The sequence below is a fragment of the Centroberyx affinis genome, unplaced genomic scaffold (genome assembly GCF_046629955.1).
Source record: "Centroberyx affinis isolate AG114_WGS23_722 - 3 ecotype Tasmania unplaced genomic scaffold, CSIRO-AGI_Caff_v1 ptg002495l_1, whole genome shotgun sequence".
Lineage (NCBI taxonomy): Eukaryota > Metazoa > Chordata > Actinopteri > Beryciformes > Berycidae > Centroberyx > Centroberyx affinis.
The window spans coordinates 222351-242545 of record NW_027280721.1 but is presented as its reverse complement, the minus strand read 5'-3'; the positions used below and the strand labels follow the sequence as shown (position 1 = coordinate 242545).

Sequence of the window (20195 nt, the reverse complement as noted above, 5' to 3'; positions counted from 1 at the left end):
TAGGGCTTTAAGTAGTGAGTAAGAGCTCTCTACTCCCTCCTCTGTCTCCGCTCTGGCTCTCTGGGGCCCGAACACACAGCTAGAGCTCCGCTGCCTCCTCCTCTGTCGCTGCTCCATCTCTACTCACCGCCCAACAGGTTGCTCTGTAAATAATGAATTGTGCTCACAAAGCACTGTATATCCACGAGTTTGAAATTTGAGACAGATTCAAAGGAAGACTTGTGACCACAATCACCTGCCGTTTGTACAAAAGAAGATCTAGTAAAAGAATAAAACAAACATGCACCTTTTTCCTTTTCCTTCTTTGGTCTCTCGTTTCCTCATCAGAAATCTCAAGATGATGAGATGTGTGAGGCTACATCTGAACCATTAGCTCTGTCCAGAACTGTCTTCTTTGGTGGCCTGCGGGGATAATTGCAGGTCAGGCCCAGAGGGGACAGACAGAGGCAGTGCAGAGAGATAAGTAAACACATAAGTGACATCTGCCGATGATGACTAACGCTCTAGTGACTCCAGTACCCTCTTTCTATCGTAAGGACAGTTGGAATAAAGGAAAGGTTGCTCCAAGTATTCCACTGGTATGGTTCTCCTTATTGTGCCATAAAACATGGCCAAGCATTCTTTATCCACACAGAATGGAAACACATTAATGTTCACAACACTGGCAAAATAGTGTGCAAATTCCTTATTATTATATACCACATTTGTATGTTAGATGTTACATGTCTTTGTATGTCAAAGTGTGAAGAGGTGTAGAAGGTGTAGAGGTGTTTTTTGTTTTGCTATTTTAAGCCATCAGTGTCATGGGGGTTCTGTAAGGGCTCTTTTTCATTGCAAAACAGAAAAGAAAAACAGAGGGCATTTTTATGTTGTAGGATGCTGCTGTTTTTGGAAGTATTCCACCATCTAGTGGCAGTCTATGTGCTGTTACATACTAGGCTACGTACAGTATATTGGGCGGATCCAACTTGATAATGAGATGATAAAGGGTCGGTGAGACATATTACTCTTTACTTACACCAGTGCACATGAGAAAAGTGGAATTACAATAATGAACATACTGTGGGGCAAAGATAAAACATTATTCATTCACACATTTGATTAACTCCATTTTCAGACATTACCTACAGTGACATATAGTAGAAAGTGCACAAAAAACAAACAAAACAAAACAAAATGGCAGTTTTCAATGAAACTATGTTGGCACAAAACAAAACGAAAGTAAGAAAACTGTTCATTGAGTGAGAGACAGAAACAGATAGAGGCGGAGAGATAGACAGAAAGAGGAATTAGAAGTTAGGACATTAGAAGCAATTCAGGAGTTCACTTTTCAGATGAAAATGGCAGAAAGATTGACAACAACATTGAGGAATAACCATACTCAAATAGTACAACTATCTGAGAAGACGTCTGTAGCACCTTGATCATTGCGAGGTCACTGTTATGCAGCCAGTTTTTCTGGTTCACTTGATCCTCCCCAACACATGTAGAACTACTGTAAAATCCTCCCTCTTCGTCAGTTCCATACAAACTAGGCCTGTAGCATTCCATGGTGTGATACAGCTGAGATCCACAGTGGGTGGAGACACAGTAGTAGTCATATTGGAATGTTTTCGTTTAATGCACTTAACCCTCTCTTGAAAAGCAGCAGCAGTTACAACACTTGAAAACTTCAACAGTTTTGCTCTGGTTTCTTCATCCTGGTTCTATGTGCCTTCCTGCTCGTCCTCTTCCTCCTCTTCTTCCGGCAGGTTGCCGGGGCAGGGCTCCATGGTAACAGCGACGCCCATGCCGCTGCGTCCGATGGGCATGTCGGTCACATAAGTCCATTCGTTTGTTTCTGGACAGTAACACTCCACGCTGGACAGGAAGCCATTCTGGTTAAAACCTCCTGGATAGACACACACACACACACACACACACATTTGTATTACTATACTTGTGAGGACCTTCATTGACTCCATAATTCCCTAACCTTGACCTTAACTTTCTCCACTACATGCCTAACCCTAAACCTCACCTGAACCTAAATCTAATCCTAATTCTAATTTTAACCCTAAACCCAAAACCCTAACTGTAAACCAACCGTAACCTAAACCTAATCCTAATTCTAACCTTAAAGGATAAGGCTGGTGTTTTTTAATGCATTGCTTACCGTCAACAAATCCTATGAGAATAACAAAATCAACAATGCTTTTCCCATTACTTTCTGACTTCCCACGTACCATTTTTAGCCTTCAACCCGGAAGTCATTGGCTCCAATTGTAAGCTAAAAACCTTGAAATACAGCTCACAAAGACATAGTTTCAATTTTAAAAATCGCTAAAAAAGCACTTTGAATTGCCCCAGTGTATGAAATGTGCTATACAAATAAAGCTGCCTTGCCTTGCCTTGCCTAACTGTTACCACAAAAAGTTCGGCTGTTGTAGTTATTACCAAATCAAATTCAAATGGGAACAAATTCTTCATTATGCCGGGGACTATTTTCGGTGCTACGGAACTACTTTCCTGAGATCGCAAACGTGTTTACAGCCGGCTTATTAAGTTGTTTGAGGAAAAAGTCGGCCGGCCCGGTGCATCGTGATGATGAAATATGTTGCCCAGAGCAACGGCATGGCTCTTTGACGTGTTTTTAATAGTTTTTTTAATACAATGGAGTTCTATGGCTGCTGGACATGGCTTCATTGGGCACCGGCTACATGGAGATTTGTTGGCAAAACAAAATCATTGCTGATTTTGTTTCTAACTAATTCAGAATCACAATAAAATCCAAACAAAAGATGGCGGCTTCCTAGTGTGACATCATTTGGTCCTCCCAGTCAGTTTCACAGTGTAACAACCCCTCCAGTAAAGTCATGAGCACATGCTGGCATATGGACCTTTTGCACTGTGTGACCAGTAATGACAAACCAGAAGCCCACCATCAAGCACACAGTCTATTATTTACCAATACATTGTTGTTACTACAGTGAATTCATTACAATAATGCACATTATGAAATTTATGCTTTGTCACTGTGTGTCTGATTTATGCCAGGGGCTCCTAAACGTTTTCAGCCGGCATCCGAATGTGAAATTTATTCTCTTGTTTTTGGACCAAGACTAATCAAAACATATTATTATTCTTGGAACCGCCAACAACAGGCCTGCAACTCATTTTGGTTATTGACACGTAATTACATTTTCCAGGCTTTTTCCCAGATTACAGAATAAATAATAAAACTTCATTTAAATCATGAGCTTTGAAAGTCAATTTTTTCATGCTGTTAGATTTGTGATGGAACTGACCCAGAACGAAGATGCGTCCCTGGTAGACCGTGACTCCGTGCGCGCTGCGACAGTGCTGCATGGAGGCCCTGGGTTCCCACAGGTTCCTGGCCACATTGTAACGCTCCATAGAGCACAGCTGGCTCCGCCCATCATATCCCCCTATGGCGTACAGGTAGTTGTCCAAACCTACCAAACCTACAAACACAGACAGAGAAGGAATCAAACCTGTGCAGCTACATAGATGCTATGTTAAGAACACACACGCAACGAAGTCAAGGGAGGCCACTGTATGGTTAGACACAAACACATACAGTATGTATGCACACAGGTAGGGCTGGGCATTATATTGATATTATATCGTTATCGTGATATGAGACATAGATTTTGTCGTCGTCTTAGATTTTGGATATCGTAATATCGTGATATGGTATAAGTGTTGTCTTTTCCTGGTTTTAAAGGCTGCATTACAGTAAAGTGATGTAATTTTCTGAACTTACCAGACTGTTCTAAAACAGAGAAGGAAACCCTGTCTTTGCATTTTATTTTGATCACAGTCTTGTTTTAATAAAAGTGCTTGTGACATCTCACATGTGGCTTTGACTTACAACTGAACATTTAGCCCACTTCGTAGAAAATACCAAGATATATATCGTGTATCGCCATTCAGCCTAAAAATACCAAGATATGATTTTTGGTCCATATCACCCAGCCCTACATACAGGTATGCAAAAACACATACACACGCACACACACACACACACACACACACACACACACACACACACAGATGCACATGCACATGCACATTTCAAAAGATTTATTTGCATCCAGGGAACTAAGTTACACACACACTCACCCAGTCCGCTGCGTATAGAGCCCATGGGTGCCAGTTGGTGCCAGGTGTTGGTATCAGGCTGGTATTTCTCTGCAGTGTTCCAGCGGTTCTGCCCGTCGAACCCCCCGACGACATACAGAGCCCCCCCGCACGCCGCCACACCGGCACCCAGGCGAGCCACTGACATCGGGCAAACAAAGGACCAGCGATTTGACTCTGGATCCCACCTGCCAACGAAAGAGCAGTTGTATGGTATGTAGCCGTATAGCTTCTAGTCAAAATAGTGACAACCTGTTAAGAATTGCTAATGATTTTAACATGTCACTCAATCAAAATAATCAAATTAGTGTAGCAGCCCAGTGAAACTTCAATCAAAATGAGAAGGACTCAGAGAGGTGGGGCTGTGTGCCGCAACTTTCTCAATCTACATGAGCCAGTCAACTTTAAGTGGATTAGGTTAAGCGGGCAACCATGTTTGGCATCTATTGACAAGCTTTATTTGAAGCCGAGGAGATTGTAGCCACCACTCAGAACAGACAGAGAAGAAAGTCCATAGAATCCAGAGTCTGTATTGACATCTGCAAACAGTTATTGATTAACATTCTCACTCTATGTCCCATAGTGTCAAAATTTGGATTCAAAGGTCTAAACCGAAGGAATTTGTCTATCACACTGTAAGCTAGACGTCTGGCTGTACACATTTCTGAGTAATAAAGGTAACACAATAACAACAAATAACTGAATTATGGTGAGGCAGTTTGTACTAGAAGTTCAAGGGCTGGTTAATGATTAGGAGGTTGTTGATTCAATCCTTGGCACTGACAGGTGTATTGCAGCTGTGAACTGCTGATAGGAGGGTGGCTGATATTACATTCACGTTCCTGCCAACACTGCCAAAGTGCCCTTAAGCAAGTCACTGAACTCCAAACATTTCCCAAGGCACTGTACTGAAACTGACGCTGTGGTCTGACCCCTGAAAAAACTGTGTATTTGTGCTTGGTTGTGCATGTGCCTCTGGAGGGATAGCGGAGAGGCAAAGTCCAGTTACCTTGTGTAAATAGGCAAATAATAATCTAAGCAATAGTCTAAATTTAGCACAGTCTAAACTATTTTCATTTCAACAATTTAATCAGCTGTCATTATATTTAGCAGTTTCTCAGAGGACTTCCAAGTGGTGTCTGATGAGTTCATCACTTAGAAATCTTACCCTACCCTATAAAAAGGCATTCAAGGTTACATTTGAAGCACATCAAGTGGGTTCTTTGGATAGAAAGAAATGCAAATATTATACATTTCTTTCATTTCTCTGAATTTAGCTTTTATTACTTTTCAAACTGATTCATTAATCAGTTTGAAAACAGCATTCCGGTGAAGATAATCTCCTCCCTGCTAGCTGCTCAGCGGTGGCAGAAACGAGATGTAAAGCATTCCCGACAGGATTGACATTCCAGGGAAGTGTGTCTCAACACGTTCTGAATGAGCCTGTGTTGTTATCTAATTAGGCTAAGAGGAATACCTGCAACCTTTTTGAGTGCTCTCTAGGTTGAATGACAGCTATTCATTTTCCCTCTCCCATGTCATTATCCATACTTACATAAAGGTAACTGCACTTAATCTAAGAGAGTGTGTATAGTTGGGGAAATTCATGCTCACTACTCTTAACTCCTACCAATGTGCCATCTTTGTAAATAGGATGTCATTAAAAGAGAATTAATTCTGAAGTGCCTGCCTGGTTAAATAAAGCCTCAACAAAGGAGTGAACATCTCTCACCTCTCCACGGTGTTGTGATGCGTGGAGCCCTGGGATCCCCCTACAGCGTAGATGCTGCCGTCCACCACGCCCACCCCCACCCTGTTCCTGGGGATGTTGAGGGAGGCATTCTGGGTCCATTGGTTGGTCATGGGGTTGTAGCAGCACAGGGTGCTGGACTCTGTGTTGTTTTGAAGAGACAGGTTCCTGCCTCCAACCTGGATTCACGGAAAGGGGTATTACAATAGAGATGACTAGACTGGGAGAAGCTTTTTTTTTCTTTCAAAACATGGGTCTCCCCATAAAGTTTCCCTAGTGATATTGTCATTACTAAGTGTGAAATTAATAGCATTTTGATAATTAAGTTCATGCAAACACAGCAAAATACCCTCAAATTCACCCTCACCTGCAGCCATTCAAGATTCTCAGGTAGAAACAGAAAATGGTGAAGAAATAGAGAGGGCGGGAAATAATGTATGTAGAAATGTGTCCATGCATTGGCATGTTTCCTACTGTATAATGTATGCTATTTCTGTGCTGACCTTTGAAAACTGAATTTCCTTTTAGACATCATCTCATATCATACTGTACCCTCCCATACCCTCCCGTATTGTGTCGTATCGTATTATATCGGATTGTAGCATAGCGTATCGTGTCAAAACATATTGTATCGTAACATACTGTGCTGTAACATATCGTATCGTAACATATCGAAACGTAACATATCGTATCATAACATATCGTATCATAACATATCGTATCATAACATATCGTATCGTAACACATCGTAGCGTAACATATCATATCGTAACATCGTATTGTAACATATCGTATCGTAACATATCGTTTCGTATCATATTGCATCATACCATATTGCATAATATTGTATTGTATTGTATAGTATTGCGTCCCATCGTTGAGTGTCATTCAGAGTGTAAGACTGTCCATAATGTTTTTAATATGGTATCTTTTACAGTGCAGCTGTCCATGATGACATTCTGGTCAGCCTACCTACCGTGTACAGCAGTCCAAAAAGCACACAGGCTCCCAGGCCACTGCAGGGCGCCCCCATGTCAGCCAGTTTCAGCCAGGCATTCCTCCTGGGATCGTAAGCCTCCATGGTGCCCAGCGAATGCTGCCGGTACCTGAACAGAGAGAGGAAAATGGTCAGTAGGTAGTTAACAGCACACCAGATGTAAGGCCAGTGTGCAAGAGCATGGCTTCTATTGGTGTTTGGAATATGTCTTGTACTATACAACCAAATTAGGTAAATTCTCACTCGCTTTGGGACCCACTCTTTAAAACATACATCCCTCTTTCCATATAGAGATCCGCAAGAGGGGCCTGTGACTTAATATGCTGATATGCATGCATTCATACAAACTATATCACAGATAAAGTGGGGCTTTAAAGGTAGTGGTTAAAAAATCATTAAAGGAATAGTTCACTCCAAAATGAAAATTCAGTAATTATCTACTCACTCCCATGTCAGTCAAAACTCCATTGAAGTTGGTAAGACCATCAAACACACAATGTGCAAGTCCCCGTAGTTCCATTTCAGCCTTATCCCAAGCTACTGAAGTTAATGGGCTGTCTTTCTACTGCTCCAAAAACATTACACTTTTGTTTCTGGACAGTTTAGAGTTTTTCTGGCAGTGCTGTATTTTTGTTTGTTGTTTTGGCCTTGGTTCACCCTGAAGTCTGGTTAAGTTAAGCTTCCCATTTTTCAGTAATAAATCCTTTGTTTTTTTTTCCAAATCCAACTTCCGGCTTATCATTTTTCCTTCAATCTTCCTTATATTGCTTCCCACTTTCCCCTGGACTACTCTGGGGTTATGACACCGATTATTACTCTGTGTGTCCAAAAGTTAAAAAAGGAAGACTGTGCTTGCTACTGTGCTGCAAAACTAACAACTGTAGGTTTTCAACTTCCACCAGAGCACTGTAGGGTGTGCGCACGACTGTTGGCGCGTTCTAAAACAAAGCAATGTTCTTGAGGAAAATATAGGAGATAATGAGGTAAATATGGGACTTTTAGACCCACAGAGCAATCGTTTGGCTACAGAACATTTGGAGGGGTGAGATGGAACAATGGAGTTTTGACAATGGAGCACTGACTGATTTTTCATTTTGGGGTGAACTGTAAAATAGGAATTAAACACGAGATTCCAACTACCCGCCGGCCACGTAGATGAGTTGGGTCCCGCGGTGTGGTGCAGGGGGGAGCGGCTTCCTCAACGCCATCTCCTGGAAGATTTTAGATAGGAAGTCCTTACAGGAATTGGCCTGGAGATTAAAGGAGGGATAGATACATGAAAATTGGTAAACAGCTGCTTAGTGACTGAGTGAGTGACTGAGTGAGTTATTGGAGTAAATTAATCATTATTTTGGAATCTAATATTAGCTCACTATTCTGAGCACAAATCTCATCTGTCACTGCATTTCCATCCCAGGACACACAATGTAAGATGGATGCAGATTACCTTGCTGAGAATGGGGCAGGACAGAAGCTGGTTCTTCAGGAACTTAGGAGGCAGGGCGTAGATACGGACAGCATTCAGGAGGGCATGTAGATACTGGGCTCTACCCTCCACATCCCAGCGGACCCAGTCTGTACAGGCTTTATACACCTGGCATGGATTTATTTAAATATTAGTATGGTATGTCACGCAAATAGCATCCTTTTCAGAACTGGGCAAAATTTTAGCGGGGGGCTTGACACATAGGACAATAAAAAAGAGCCAATTTTAGGTTTTCTGATGTGGGAAACACCATCCATCTGATGCTCCATGTAGGTTAGAAAACAAATCTAGATGCCCTTAGTGATGGCTGGGCCGTTATGGCCACGCCTCCAGTCATCATGTTAAACTGACAATATGTTTAACCCCAAGGAAACAATTACTTGCAAACACTATTTGACCCATATCATGCTTGCATTTTATAACTTGAGCATTTAGTATTATGTAAATAATACAAAATAAGTTTTTGAAACACTAATGATGCATCTAATTTGTGAAACTTTCTGTAATCTGTGTAGCAAATTGTATACAGCTACCAACTGCTACCAAAAACATGATTAAAGAAGTTATTTAAATGATGACATGGAAAATCGAATACTACAAACCTCAGACTCACAGAGCACCTTGAGACTGTCCTGACTGATGAGCTCCAGCAGCTGGCAGTGAGAAAGGCTGAAGAACTCCTCCACTTTAGTCACCTAGGACACAAGGATGTAAGACATTTAGGAGACACAAGCACACTGTCAGCTGAAGTAAAGGCATACTACTGAATATGCACATTTAAGTCTCTTCAGACGGGCCATTTCTAAATTAAAGTATATTGTTAAAACTTAACTTAATAAAACAATAACAATTATATTTTGTGTGTGTGTGTGTGTGTGTGTGTGTGTAAGAGGGAGAGAGAGAGAGAGAGAGAGAGAGAGAGAGAGAATTAGGATATCAAACATGCCACGAGGTCACTTTTCAAGCAGGCAATTTACATCTTTTCAAAAATTTCCAAAAGGACAAAAGTCGGGTGGCATCTGTAATGATTAACTTATTTTTCTTGGTATATGTGTGTGTGTGTGGGTGTGTGTGTGGGCATGTGCATGCATGAGTGCATACAAGGCAGAGGACTGACCCTCAGTGATTTAGATTCAGTCATTCAGACTTAGAGGTAACGGAGATTTGAGTTTCAAGATCTGAAGACAGTATGAAGAGTGCTATAGCTTTGCTGCTGTCGACACTATGCCTGTCAGGGACTTGGGCTCAGCAAGAGACCATAAACATACAAGACGCCGTAAGAGGGACCAACGGAGTGTCAGCCTCACAGCTTGAGATCTGGGAGCAGCTGAGATCATTGAGAGACATGCTGAGGTTGATGGAGATCAGACTGGAAGCGAGCGAACGTAAGGTAGAAGATCAGGAGAGCACAGTTAAGGACTTAAGAACAGAGCTGGATGTGACCAAGACAGACTTACTGCTCTACAAAGGCAAAGCAGTGGACCTGGAAAAAGAGCTGACAGGTAACGGGCAATGATAAGCAAACAAACAAACAAACAAAAATACTGAACATTGATCTGGTGGAGGAGCATTCTGAATTGGTCACAGCTGCAGTTAATTTTTTAAATATTTTCTAGGCCAAACAGCCCAACTGTCTGCCATTGGGGTACAGATAACAACCAGCGTGAGCCAGCTTGAAGAGACGATACGAGAGAAAACTGGTAAAAATGGACAAGGAGAAGATCAGGAGAGCACAATCAAGGACCTGAGAACAGAGCTGGATGTGACCAAGACAGACTTACTGCTCTACAAAGGCAAAGCAGAGGACCTGGAAAAGGAGCTGGCAGGTAACAGAGGGCAATGATAAGTAAACAAACAAACAAAAATGATGAACATCGATCTGGTGGAGGAACATTCTGAATTGGTCACAGTTGCAGATGATTTTTAAAATATTTTCTAGGCCAAACAGCCCAACTGTCTGCCATGGGGATACAGATAACAACCAGCGTGAGCCGGCTTGAAGAGACGATACGAGAGAAAACCGGTAAAAATGGACAACTGTTTAAAGCAGAAATTGTATTGGAGTATTGATTTGCCACAATAACAAGTATGTTTTACTTCTCATGCTCCGTGTTCACAGATGGACCCAAAGTGGCCTTCTCTGTAAGTTTGACGGAGACAGTGGGGCCCTTCAGTGCTGAAACCACACTGGTCTACCCAAGAATCATCACTAACGTCGGCAACGCTTACAACCTTTTCACAGGTATAAACTAATGTGTGTAGTTGTATGTGTGTGTGAGAGAGAGAGAGACTATGATAAATGAAATGTGACAACTGGCAAATTTCAGCTCCTCACTTCTCTGTTTGTTTGTACTACAATGCAGGTATCTTCACAGCCCCCCTCAAAGGCGCCTACTTCTTCCGATTCAACACCATGGATAACCGGAAAGGTACCCATATAGGCTTAGCCTTGTACAAGAACAATGAAACAGTCCTCCTCAATTATGGTTGGAATCACTGGCAGGCCCATGAGTTTGTTTCTAATGGAGTGGTCCTGGAGCTGTTGCAGGGCGATGTGGTGTACACCCGTATTCCTCCGAAGTACCGACTCCATGAGTTTGACTCACATAATTTCAACATTTTCAGCGGCTTCCTCCTTTTTCCGATGCGAGATTAGCATGACAGAGTGTTGTAGAGGCTGCATGTCAGGGCTTCTTGCTAAAAAGCAGTCTTACTTTGCTCAATAAAAATATCTTATGTGTTGCTTAAGATTTGTTGCTATGTAAAGCACATTGTGACAATAAAAAAGCACTTCATAAATACATTTGCCCTGACTTGACTTGATTTCAAAGAAGATCTAAGAAGGTGAAAGATTGCAATATTGTTTCAGTAATGAAGGTGCCTATGTGTGTGCGTGTTTGCATGTCAGTGTGTGTGACATGTACTTTCTATCCGTGTACACCACCTCATTGAAGTGTGTATTGATGTACTCTCGGCTCCGCTGGTGCAGCTCTGTGCAGCTGAGCTCCTCAGCGAAGCGGGCGATGCCGATGACATTAGCCGGCTCCAGGTGCTTAGTGAGGAAATCACAGCATGCCTTGGCCACGTCTTCCATCTGATACCTGGTGGAACAGAACAGGAAAGTAGGAAACAAACAAATATGACCTTTGATCGTAGCTGTACCTAGCCTTCAAATTTAAATAATTTTCATTTAAATTCTATTTAGCAGGTACATCCCGAGAGAGAGAGAGAGAGGGGAATAGAATATAGGAGTTAAGTCAGAAGGTTACTTTTCAGATGGCTGCTTTTGTAATTTCAAAATTTCTACATAATATGAAAATCAAGTGTCTTCTGTAATGATTAACTCGGGTGCTTAAATAGAAGTCTAAGCTTCAGAGAATTAAATTCACCGATTCAGGTTTATCTAAAGACAAAGGAGAGTGTGGCATCCACCCTCTGCACTGCCTACTGCTGATCCTGCATTCTCACCTCATGGCAGCCAGAAGAACGTGCAACACACACTTCTCTCCCACGGTGATGCGGGAGGTGTAGGCAAAGTCAATAAGCCTTCCCACCACCTGGGGGCAGACGTCGCGCAGGGTGATGTCTGAGGCTCCGCACTCTTTAAAGCTGCCGGTGAACATGGCTCTGAAGTAGGGGCTGCAGGAGGCCAGTACCACCTTGTGCACCTGAAGGGGGAGGGATGAGGACTTTGTTCAACAGGTGATCCAAGAACTATTTCCTATGCTCGGCGGAAAGGCCTCTAAAACAAACATATAGACCATATGACATTAAAACTCTCCACAGAAACCATTTCTAATTCAAGGTTTTCAAACTGAGTTTCTGCTTATTCAATGGTAGGGAAACATTGCATTCACTTTACCTGGCTGGTGACTGAGAAACAAACACACAGTACTATACTTGATTAGCTGCTACTATTTTGGGTCCAGTAAATTTACTATTTCTGAAAATATCATTTTAACTGACACCATAAAAGCACTTTTGTCAAGTACAGTGGAATTCATTTCATGTTTGCATTCACATTTTAAAAGGAACTGTGAAAGTGTATAATAATGAGATAGAAAACCCCTTTCTATGAACCAATCACTCCGATAGTTTAGTTCAGCGGGTCTCTCACCTTGAAGTCCACTGTCTTTTCCTTGTACGTGACATGCAGCACCAGGTCACACAGCATCTCATGGCGTCTGAACTCATCCATGGCCTTCAGGGATCTGGAGGCGTGGGTCTCAATGGTGTAGTCAAGGTAACCGGACCCACGCATCGATGGAACCGCGATAGCCGAGAAATCGGCATCCCGAGTGGGCCGCTTCTTCCTCAAAGGGCAATGCATCCTGGGAGAGAGGAGAGGAGGACTCCAGAAGTTTTGTTTTTTAAATGAGGGATTGTTACCTATTCAGCCTAATAGTCCCTTATAGTTCAAGGCTTTGAGCTCTTATCCCATTGAGGTCAGGCTTCGTCAAACTTGTTCATCAAAGTAAAGTCTCCAGTGAGTAGAGACGATGTCCTTAGTTCCTCCATTTGTTCCCAAAATTTAAAACAACAAAAAAACCTAGTTAACAGAACATTTCCCAAGAGATGAGGGATGTGAACAGTGTAGCCATGGGTGATCCCTTCCACAGCCAATCAGCAGAGAGAATACTCCTAGGGCAACATCAGTTGCTGCATAAAAGAAGTTCAGTTCATATATTTTTGTGCACAAATACGGTGGGTAAAAGAACTTGTAGGCCAAGGTTGAACCACATAATGCTCCTCCAATGACAGATCCAGGCTCCAACATGACTGACAGCTTTTGTATCGGGACACAGTTTCAAAATCTTGAGTCAAATCAAGATCATGTTAATGGTGTCAATCCACATTTTACAGATTTCAGACTTCCACAGAAGAAGGGTAGTGGTTGGCAAATATGTGCAACTGCACAATCAGATGCATCCTGGCAGGGATTTCTTTAACCTCATCTGGTGTGATGCTTATCCTGTAAAAAAATAAAGAAATAAATTGTTAAGAAAGATGAGAGAGCCTTTTAGTTGCTTGAAAAAAGCTAATGGATCCAAAGCCTCATGTCAGTATGTTGATTTCCCCTAGGGGGCCCTGTGTGTGTGCGTGTGTGTGTGTGCATGGGTGTGTGTGTGTGTGTGTGTGTGTGTGTGTGCGTGCGTCTGGGTGGGTGTATGTGTGTGTCTGTGTCACACATACACACATACACTTGTCAAGGTTTCACTTCCTTGCTGCTCAAACAGAAAAGATGATCAACAAGTAGTATAATGTCAGACTGCTTTACACCATTGTTTTCCCTCAAGGTTGGAGTCAATTCACTTTCAGTTCAGTCGATTCAGGAAAAGAGTTTCCTTCAAAATTCTGAACCTGTAAATCTTTTGTCATAAGAAGGTTCACATATACAGTCTTTAAAGGCGTTATTGAGAATGAAGGCTCTGCCATTTCTATGCTATTTCAATCTCTGACATGTCACATTTTCTGAAGAATTGCTCTTTTGAATTCATGGATTTGATTTCGTTTTTTAATTGCGACGCCTCAAAATTTAGTGTAATTTTTTAAAGATTTCCAAGGTGCCTACAGTATGTTTTCAGATACACTGGAATCTTCAATTTGGCACAAAATGGATTTCAAATATCTCTACGAATGGCCAAACAACTGTCTGAGATACTACGTTTTATAAATTCAAAGAGCTGGTATTGCCCTTTAAAAGTAAACTAGGTAGTTTATTCAATTTCTGCACCATTTATGTTAAAGCCAATAGAACTAGCTAAAACCCTTGCTTCTACTTCCTCCTGTAATAATCCCAAACAGTAGACTTTTAACAGTCAGACTCACAGTGTGTGAGTCAGAGAGGAATGTCTGAGAGCTTGCAGAAAGCAACAGGCTGATAAACTCATACACACACTATCTAACACAGAACAAAAAAACATGAATGATTTCCTACCAGAGATCAGAAGCTATTCTTGAGCAAGCACTATTCTCTTTCATAAAGTCCCATTCACTTTAAAAGACTCAACATGGGCTTTCTAAATAAGTAGTAAAACCACTTCCCACTTGAGTTTTATGATGTCAGACTATGCTGGTGTCTTCCACCGGCTCATTTCAGCGCTGACTGGAACCTGTTTGACCAAACCTCTAAACTGAATAACTAAATGACAAAGGTGAGCGCACTAATAAAAGTAAACTTATCTGCTTTAAGGCATGTAGGTAAGTAGTGGATTGAAAGCACCTCCTTATACAATGCACCAAAGCCAGACCAATTCCATATCCTGCAAACATGAAATCTGCATTCCGAAGTGTATCAATCGCTGCCGCAGCTGAAGCAGAACAAATCAACTCATTATTAGGAGAGCAAGGAAAGACTTCCGTACTCGAGGCGACTACACTGCCTCTTACAATCAATGCACACATTTGACAGAGCAACATATGCAGTTTGACACTTTGCTTGGCATTTTTAGCATGGGTGACTGATGAGAATAAACCCCTAACCTTGCAGTGATAGTTGCCACAGTCAATCCTTACAGGACAACTTGGGACACTTGATTCTTTGGTGCGAAATGGTATAAGAAATGTATTACTGTCATTGATTTGTTTTGCTGCATCGCCAGCATCAGTCCTAGAAGGTTAACACCGGTGTTGTCTGAAGGAGTACAGCTTTGTGGAGTTGCACAACCAGATCTGTTCGGCCTCAAGCTCCCCTCACCTCTCACCCTACAGTCAGCCTGATCGCTGGTCATATGACCCGCAGAGAGAGAGGGAGAGAGGGAGAGAGAGAGAGAGAGAGAGAGAGAGAGAGAGAAAGACAAAGAGAAAGAGAGAGAGAGAAAGTCAAAGAGAGACAAAGAGGGAGAGGAGAGAGATACCAGGGAATTTCTCTAGTCTGGGAATAAGGGAGTGAAAGAGCGCATGTGGGAGAGATGGATAAAGAGATGAAAGGGGGATAGCATGAGAGAGTGAGAGAGAAAGAGAGAGAGTCAAATCAGTTCAGCGGAGAGGGAGGGAGAGCGAGAGAGTTGTTAATACAGTAGAGCCACTCAGTTTTCCATAAAGGGCCATTGTGCGTGGATGTATCGGCCTGTCCTGCTCTCCTGATCAGGCTTTATGGGGGTTAACAGTGAATTACTGTGTAAACACAGCGTGCAGAGCTGTAACAGAGTGTTGCTCAAGCCTGCAGGAACACTGTTTGCAGACTCAGTAGCACTGCTTCTCACCAGTTTATTGATCATAACGTTAAAGTTAAAACGCCTGTCAGACAAAGGCCTTTACCAGAAGTGCTATAGGTGGTAAAAAATATATTGGTTTGATTTAGTCATCTCACAAATGGTTGTTTGGAAGTGAGCAGTCACATAATGCTCTTTGGCTTTGTCTTTGATTCAATCATATTATGATTTGAAACATTAAAGATAACAAAAACAGATATTGATGGCCTTCATACCTTCATTCCTAGAGTAAGGACGAGTTTTGACTTTTGAGAAATTCAGAGGAAATCAATTACACCCAGTGATTTTTGCACCAAGATTAACGTTTCATAAATTGCAGGGACCTGATATAACTAACTGACAGGGAGAGAGAAAGGGGGGGGGGGGGAGAGAGAGAGAGAGAGAGAGAGAGAGAGAGAGAGAGAGAGAGAGAGAGAGAGAGAGAGATAGATTACCATTTACAAGTTGTTTCTGGTGTGTGAGATGGCAGACTGGGCAGCAAAGCAGTCTGCTGACCCTGGCCTGCAGAGTCAACTTTGACCTTTGCGTACTAAAAGAGTTTGTTTAAGGAGTGAAATGAATCTCCCTTAGGCATCTAAAAGGGAAATGTTATCTCTCACCAAATACTCTTCTGCACTCATAATTGCTGAACTGTAGTGACCATGCATCTGTTGCAATGATTGGAAACAGCACTGACACAGGTTTTTACGCCATGTGACCCTTTAACTGCCCCGACAGCTGACTGAGGTCAAAGTACACTGATGACAAAGTGTTTTTTGTTTTGTTTTTTTCCTAAATTCAGAAGAGCAATGAGAGTATCGTAGAAATCTTACAACATTATATTATATTGTTGCACCAACACACAACAGCCCACAACTCAATCACAGCATGACACAATAAGCATGCACACTGATAGTTTGTAACCTGCTGCTACTATTACTGAAATATCCAAAATATTTGATAGCACAATATCAAAACAAACTATGGTACTTTTTTTAAGAACTAAAAGGTAAAGTAAGCCCTTGGTTGACAGAATGCTATCACTTCACAGACTGGATTCTCTATATTTTAGAGATATTTAATGATGAACTTTGAAAAGAAGAGAGACATAAACACTGGTGTTGACTTAAGCTATTTGCTTCATAATAATTAAGAACCACTTGCTCTCTACTACTACTTGATAGTCAAGCTTATTATATCAGAAGCACCAGATACAGTAGCCATTATCACAATGCAAATGTATTATCTTTATCTGGGGTAGACAGGGTGTGCCTGTAAACAGTTGACCTGGTACACGATGACCTGACCAAAGACTGCTGATATACTGGCACATGTAATCCCTAACAAAACAACACTATGCTATTCTTATAATATTCCTATAGGAATTTACGGTGTGTCAGTAATAAGCATGAGTGATCATTTATAGTGACTTTACTTTCTCCATGGTTATTTCTACCTCCTATGGTATCACTATAGTATTACTTTTGTATCCCCATGATATTCCATATTCCTATAGGACTAATAGTTTTGCTGTGATATTTGTACAGTAGCCTATCCTTAAATATATCATACTAGTTTTTTTTTCATAAGGGATATTTTTTTAAACGAGACTAAAGATCGAAAGCAACAGGAGTTGTGCCAAATAATCAAGCAAAAGCTCCATTTTAGCAGCACTCAGCCCCTCTGTACATTGAATTAAATGCACTTGTACAGAGGACAATGTACAACAGTTTCAATTCCCCTTTGTGAGAATGCGCGCCTTGAGAAAAATAACTTTAATAACCCTACAACAAACTAGAAAGGATACTATACACACATTACAGCAAAAATATAAACTCTCCTGTAGGATTATTGTTAGAGATATTATAGCGATGCCATAGGAAACATAAGAAACAAACACCATTAAGTGTTATAAGGTCACCGTAAACTCACCATTGACTTCCACAGACACTCAATAAATCCATTTTAGAGTATTAAAGCTAGTGATTTTTCGTCAGGGCGCGTCCAAAACTGAGCTGCATCGAAGTTGTTGTGATAGTTATAATAGCCTAGCTACAGATTTACTCACCGCCTCAAAGGAAGTTAAGCTCCACAGCAGAAAAGGGCAATGCACGCCGTGTGTCGTGAATCAGAATGAGGACATAGCCTATGTCACAAGGTAGGGGTCTGTTGATATCACAGAAATCAGTACGGACACTTTACGCGCGGCTGTCCGGCCAAAGCAGGTCTGTCTGCGGTCTGAGACTGAGGCTTTCTGTCCTCACAGGAACCGCGATTCACAGAGCGCAGATTACTCATCGGCGTTTGACACCGATACGGCCAGAACAGCCAGTCTCCAGATGAACCGGTTAATGAAAGCCTCGACGTGCGGATCTATAGCCGCTGCTGTTGCTTCGCCGCGGGCAGGCATCCAAAACGCTCTGGGAGGAATTTCTGCACCAACATGACTCTGCAAATATCCTGTCCTGCACAGTGAGTGGGCAGTACGCCTGTACCGAGACCTACATGGCAACAACCCCGGAGCAGCATTCCTCAAACTGAAAGTGAACCTTGGTCTTGATAGGACTGCTACAGTGTGCGCTATAGCACTAAGCCGTATACACTGCTGAAGAAAGTTACAGTAGCTATATCATGTAATGTCTTGGTGAGAAAAAAGCACATCATCAAACCTACCCAGCTCACACTCACACACACAGACACACACACGCGCGAGCTTGACAGTTCCGCTTCTGGTGAAGTTTTCATTGGTGATTCATAGAGCAAATAAAACAGGCTCAGCCGTGAGGCCACATCTGCTCGTTTCCTTATTTGAACTGATGAATCATGGCTGAATGTTAGTGTTTCTTCTTTCCTCCCCTTTCAAAAGAAGTATAGTAAAAATCCCATAATACATTGTAGAAGATTATATATAAAAGACACCTAAATCCTACAATATCCTATAGGTATGTTATAGGATTATTATAGGATCGATGATAAACAATGCCAGAAAGTATGCTAAAGTCATTCTAAACTCATTATTCAGTACCACAGACACTTTAAGTCCCAATAGGAATATTATTGTGATTTGTTGAATCCTCCATGTGGAAACAACAATTTATCCTTCACTAAACCTGTTTTTGTAAATTCATTCATACAGTAGGTCTATCAATCCTAATCATTTATATTCAGTTAAACGTCTCAGTGAGATCTAGTGAGCTCACGAAACTGGCAGTTGGTTGATTTACTTTGTTCAAAACACTATCTGAAAATAGCTGTATTTGCCTTAACCTTCTGGCAGTGGCAGATGGATGGGGGTTTCCTTCAGGCAGTGTCAGGTAAGCTGTCAGTCAGGAAGTATACTCAACTGAATTTCAAGCACTCCCTTGAGACTGCCTAACATTTCTTGTGGTCAAAACTCCACCTGTCTGGTACACCAAGGAAGTAGAAAAAAACAAAGAACAAAAAAATTACTTGTTGATACTACTATCTGCAAGGGCTGGTTGCATCATGATCGTGAGAAAACAGCAGATATCACCAGGAGCTATCTGATGTTTTGTTTTGAAGCCTGGGTGAGGAGCAGTTCTGCCTCTGACTGGTGGAGTGAAGATGTCAAAATAACAAATCCATGATCATGTGAAAGAGTTTTCTAGTCATACTGGAAAGAACAACCAGTCAGAATGAAACCTATTAAATCATAAAATAAATTGATATTTCACTGAGTAATTGAAGAGCATACGTGTCTTATTTGTTCCGATTTGATGTCATTTATTATCTGTTGCCCAATTCTTTGTTTCTCATCTTGACTTTTTTCCTCTTTTTTCTTTTAGGGGTGAGATGTTTTTACAAGACCCTTGGGGGTTTCTTCCTCTTTCCTGCACAGTTTGTATCTTTTTTTTTGTGTGTGTCTCTTTTTCAGTATTTTATCATGTGCAAATATGTTAAACTAACCTAAACTTATGTCTTTTGTAATAAGGTTATAAAATGTCAGTTTAACTCTCCTTATGGAAAATAGACATCACTATTATTTAAGAGGCTCATATTACTTCTAAGGAAATCATGTGAAGTGATTCAGCTGAAATGAGTCATTTTATGGTATGTGCAATTAAAGACGTGGTAAGCAGAGGTAATGGAATGTCTGTCTGTCTGTGTGTGTGTGTGTGTGTGTGTGTGTGTGTGTGTGTGTGTGTGTGTATTTTGCAAGGTTGCTTATATCAGCACGAGCAGATGATAAACAAACCCACATTAACTGAAAAGGGAAATATGAAACATCTCTCAATGCTGGAAGAAGCTGACTGCGTTATTGATTACTGAACACAACAGAATGAAATATGTGTTGTAAAAACAAAATAACTCCAGGAGCCAGAGAAAGCATAACAATGGGTGTTTTTGTAAGATTCATGCAATGATGTGATAAGCAGCAGTGATGATCATTAATCTGACGGTGCGTGATGGTATTGATTGTTTAATGAAATGCTTTTATTCAGCTTTGTATACTATCTTTATTGTTCCCAGACGAGGAGCGCTTTGAACTGATTGATAGTAAGTTACCCATGTTTACACTCTGTGCCCCGGCATTGTGCTAAGTCCATTACTGCTAAGAGGAAGTAGTAAAGCAAAGTACTACAGCATGGTGACACAGCACAACGG

The 20195-nt window shown here is 41.5% G+C and overlaps 1 protein-coding gene across 3 annotated transcripts; it reads right to left on the bottom strand.

Annotated features, from left to right (window-relative positions):
• Nucleotides 1-736: 736 nt before the first annotated feature.
• On the bottom strand, nucleotides 737-18243 carry keap1a (kelch-like ECH-associated protein 1a). Of its 3 annotated transcripts, none has more exons than XM_071534156.1 (12): nucleotides 17638-18243; nucleotides 12494-13348; nucleotides 11845-12044; nucleotides 11321-11477; nucleotides 8979-9071; nucleotides 8338-8484; nucleotides 8031-8140; nucleotides 6870-6999; nucleotides 5876-6072; nucleotides 4126-4331; nucleotides 3288-3464; nucleotides 737-1891 (listed from the first exon to the last, which is right to left on the bottom strand). In XM_071534156.1, the coding sequence occupies exons 2-12, from the start codon at nucleotides 12704-12706 to the stop codon at nucleotides 1707-1709; spliced, it is 1815 nt and encodes a 604-aa protein (XP_071390257.1). In that variant the 5' UTR covers nucleotides 12707-13348; nucleotides 17638-18243; the 3' UTR covers nucleotides 737-1706. The 3 variants fall into 3 exon arrangements, with proteins under 3 accessions (XP_071390257.1, XP_071390258.1, XP_071390259.1); XM_071534157.1 differs by lacking the exon at nucleotides 17638-18243 and adding an exon at nucleotides 17502-17596; XM_071534158.1 differs by lacking the exon at nucleotides 17638-18243 and adding an exon at nucleotides 14949-15043.
• Between the last annotated feature and the right edge of the window lie 1952 nt (nucleotides 18244-20195).

Excerpts from the sequence above, each read along its gene's own strand:
- keap1a (XM_071534156.1), bottom strand. The coding sequence starts at position 12,706 with ATGCATTGCCCTTTGAGGAAGAAGCGGCCCACTCGGGATGCCGATTTC. Across the intron at positions 9,072-11,320 it reads TCAATACACACTTCAATGAG|GTGACTAAAGTGGAGGAGTT; the intron begins GTGGTGTACACG and ends CTTGTGTCCTAG. Across the intron at positions 7,000-8,030 it reads CTCATCTACGTGGCCGGCGG|GTACCGGCAGCATTCGCTGG; the intron begins GTAGTTGGAATC and ends CTCTCTGTTCAG.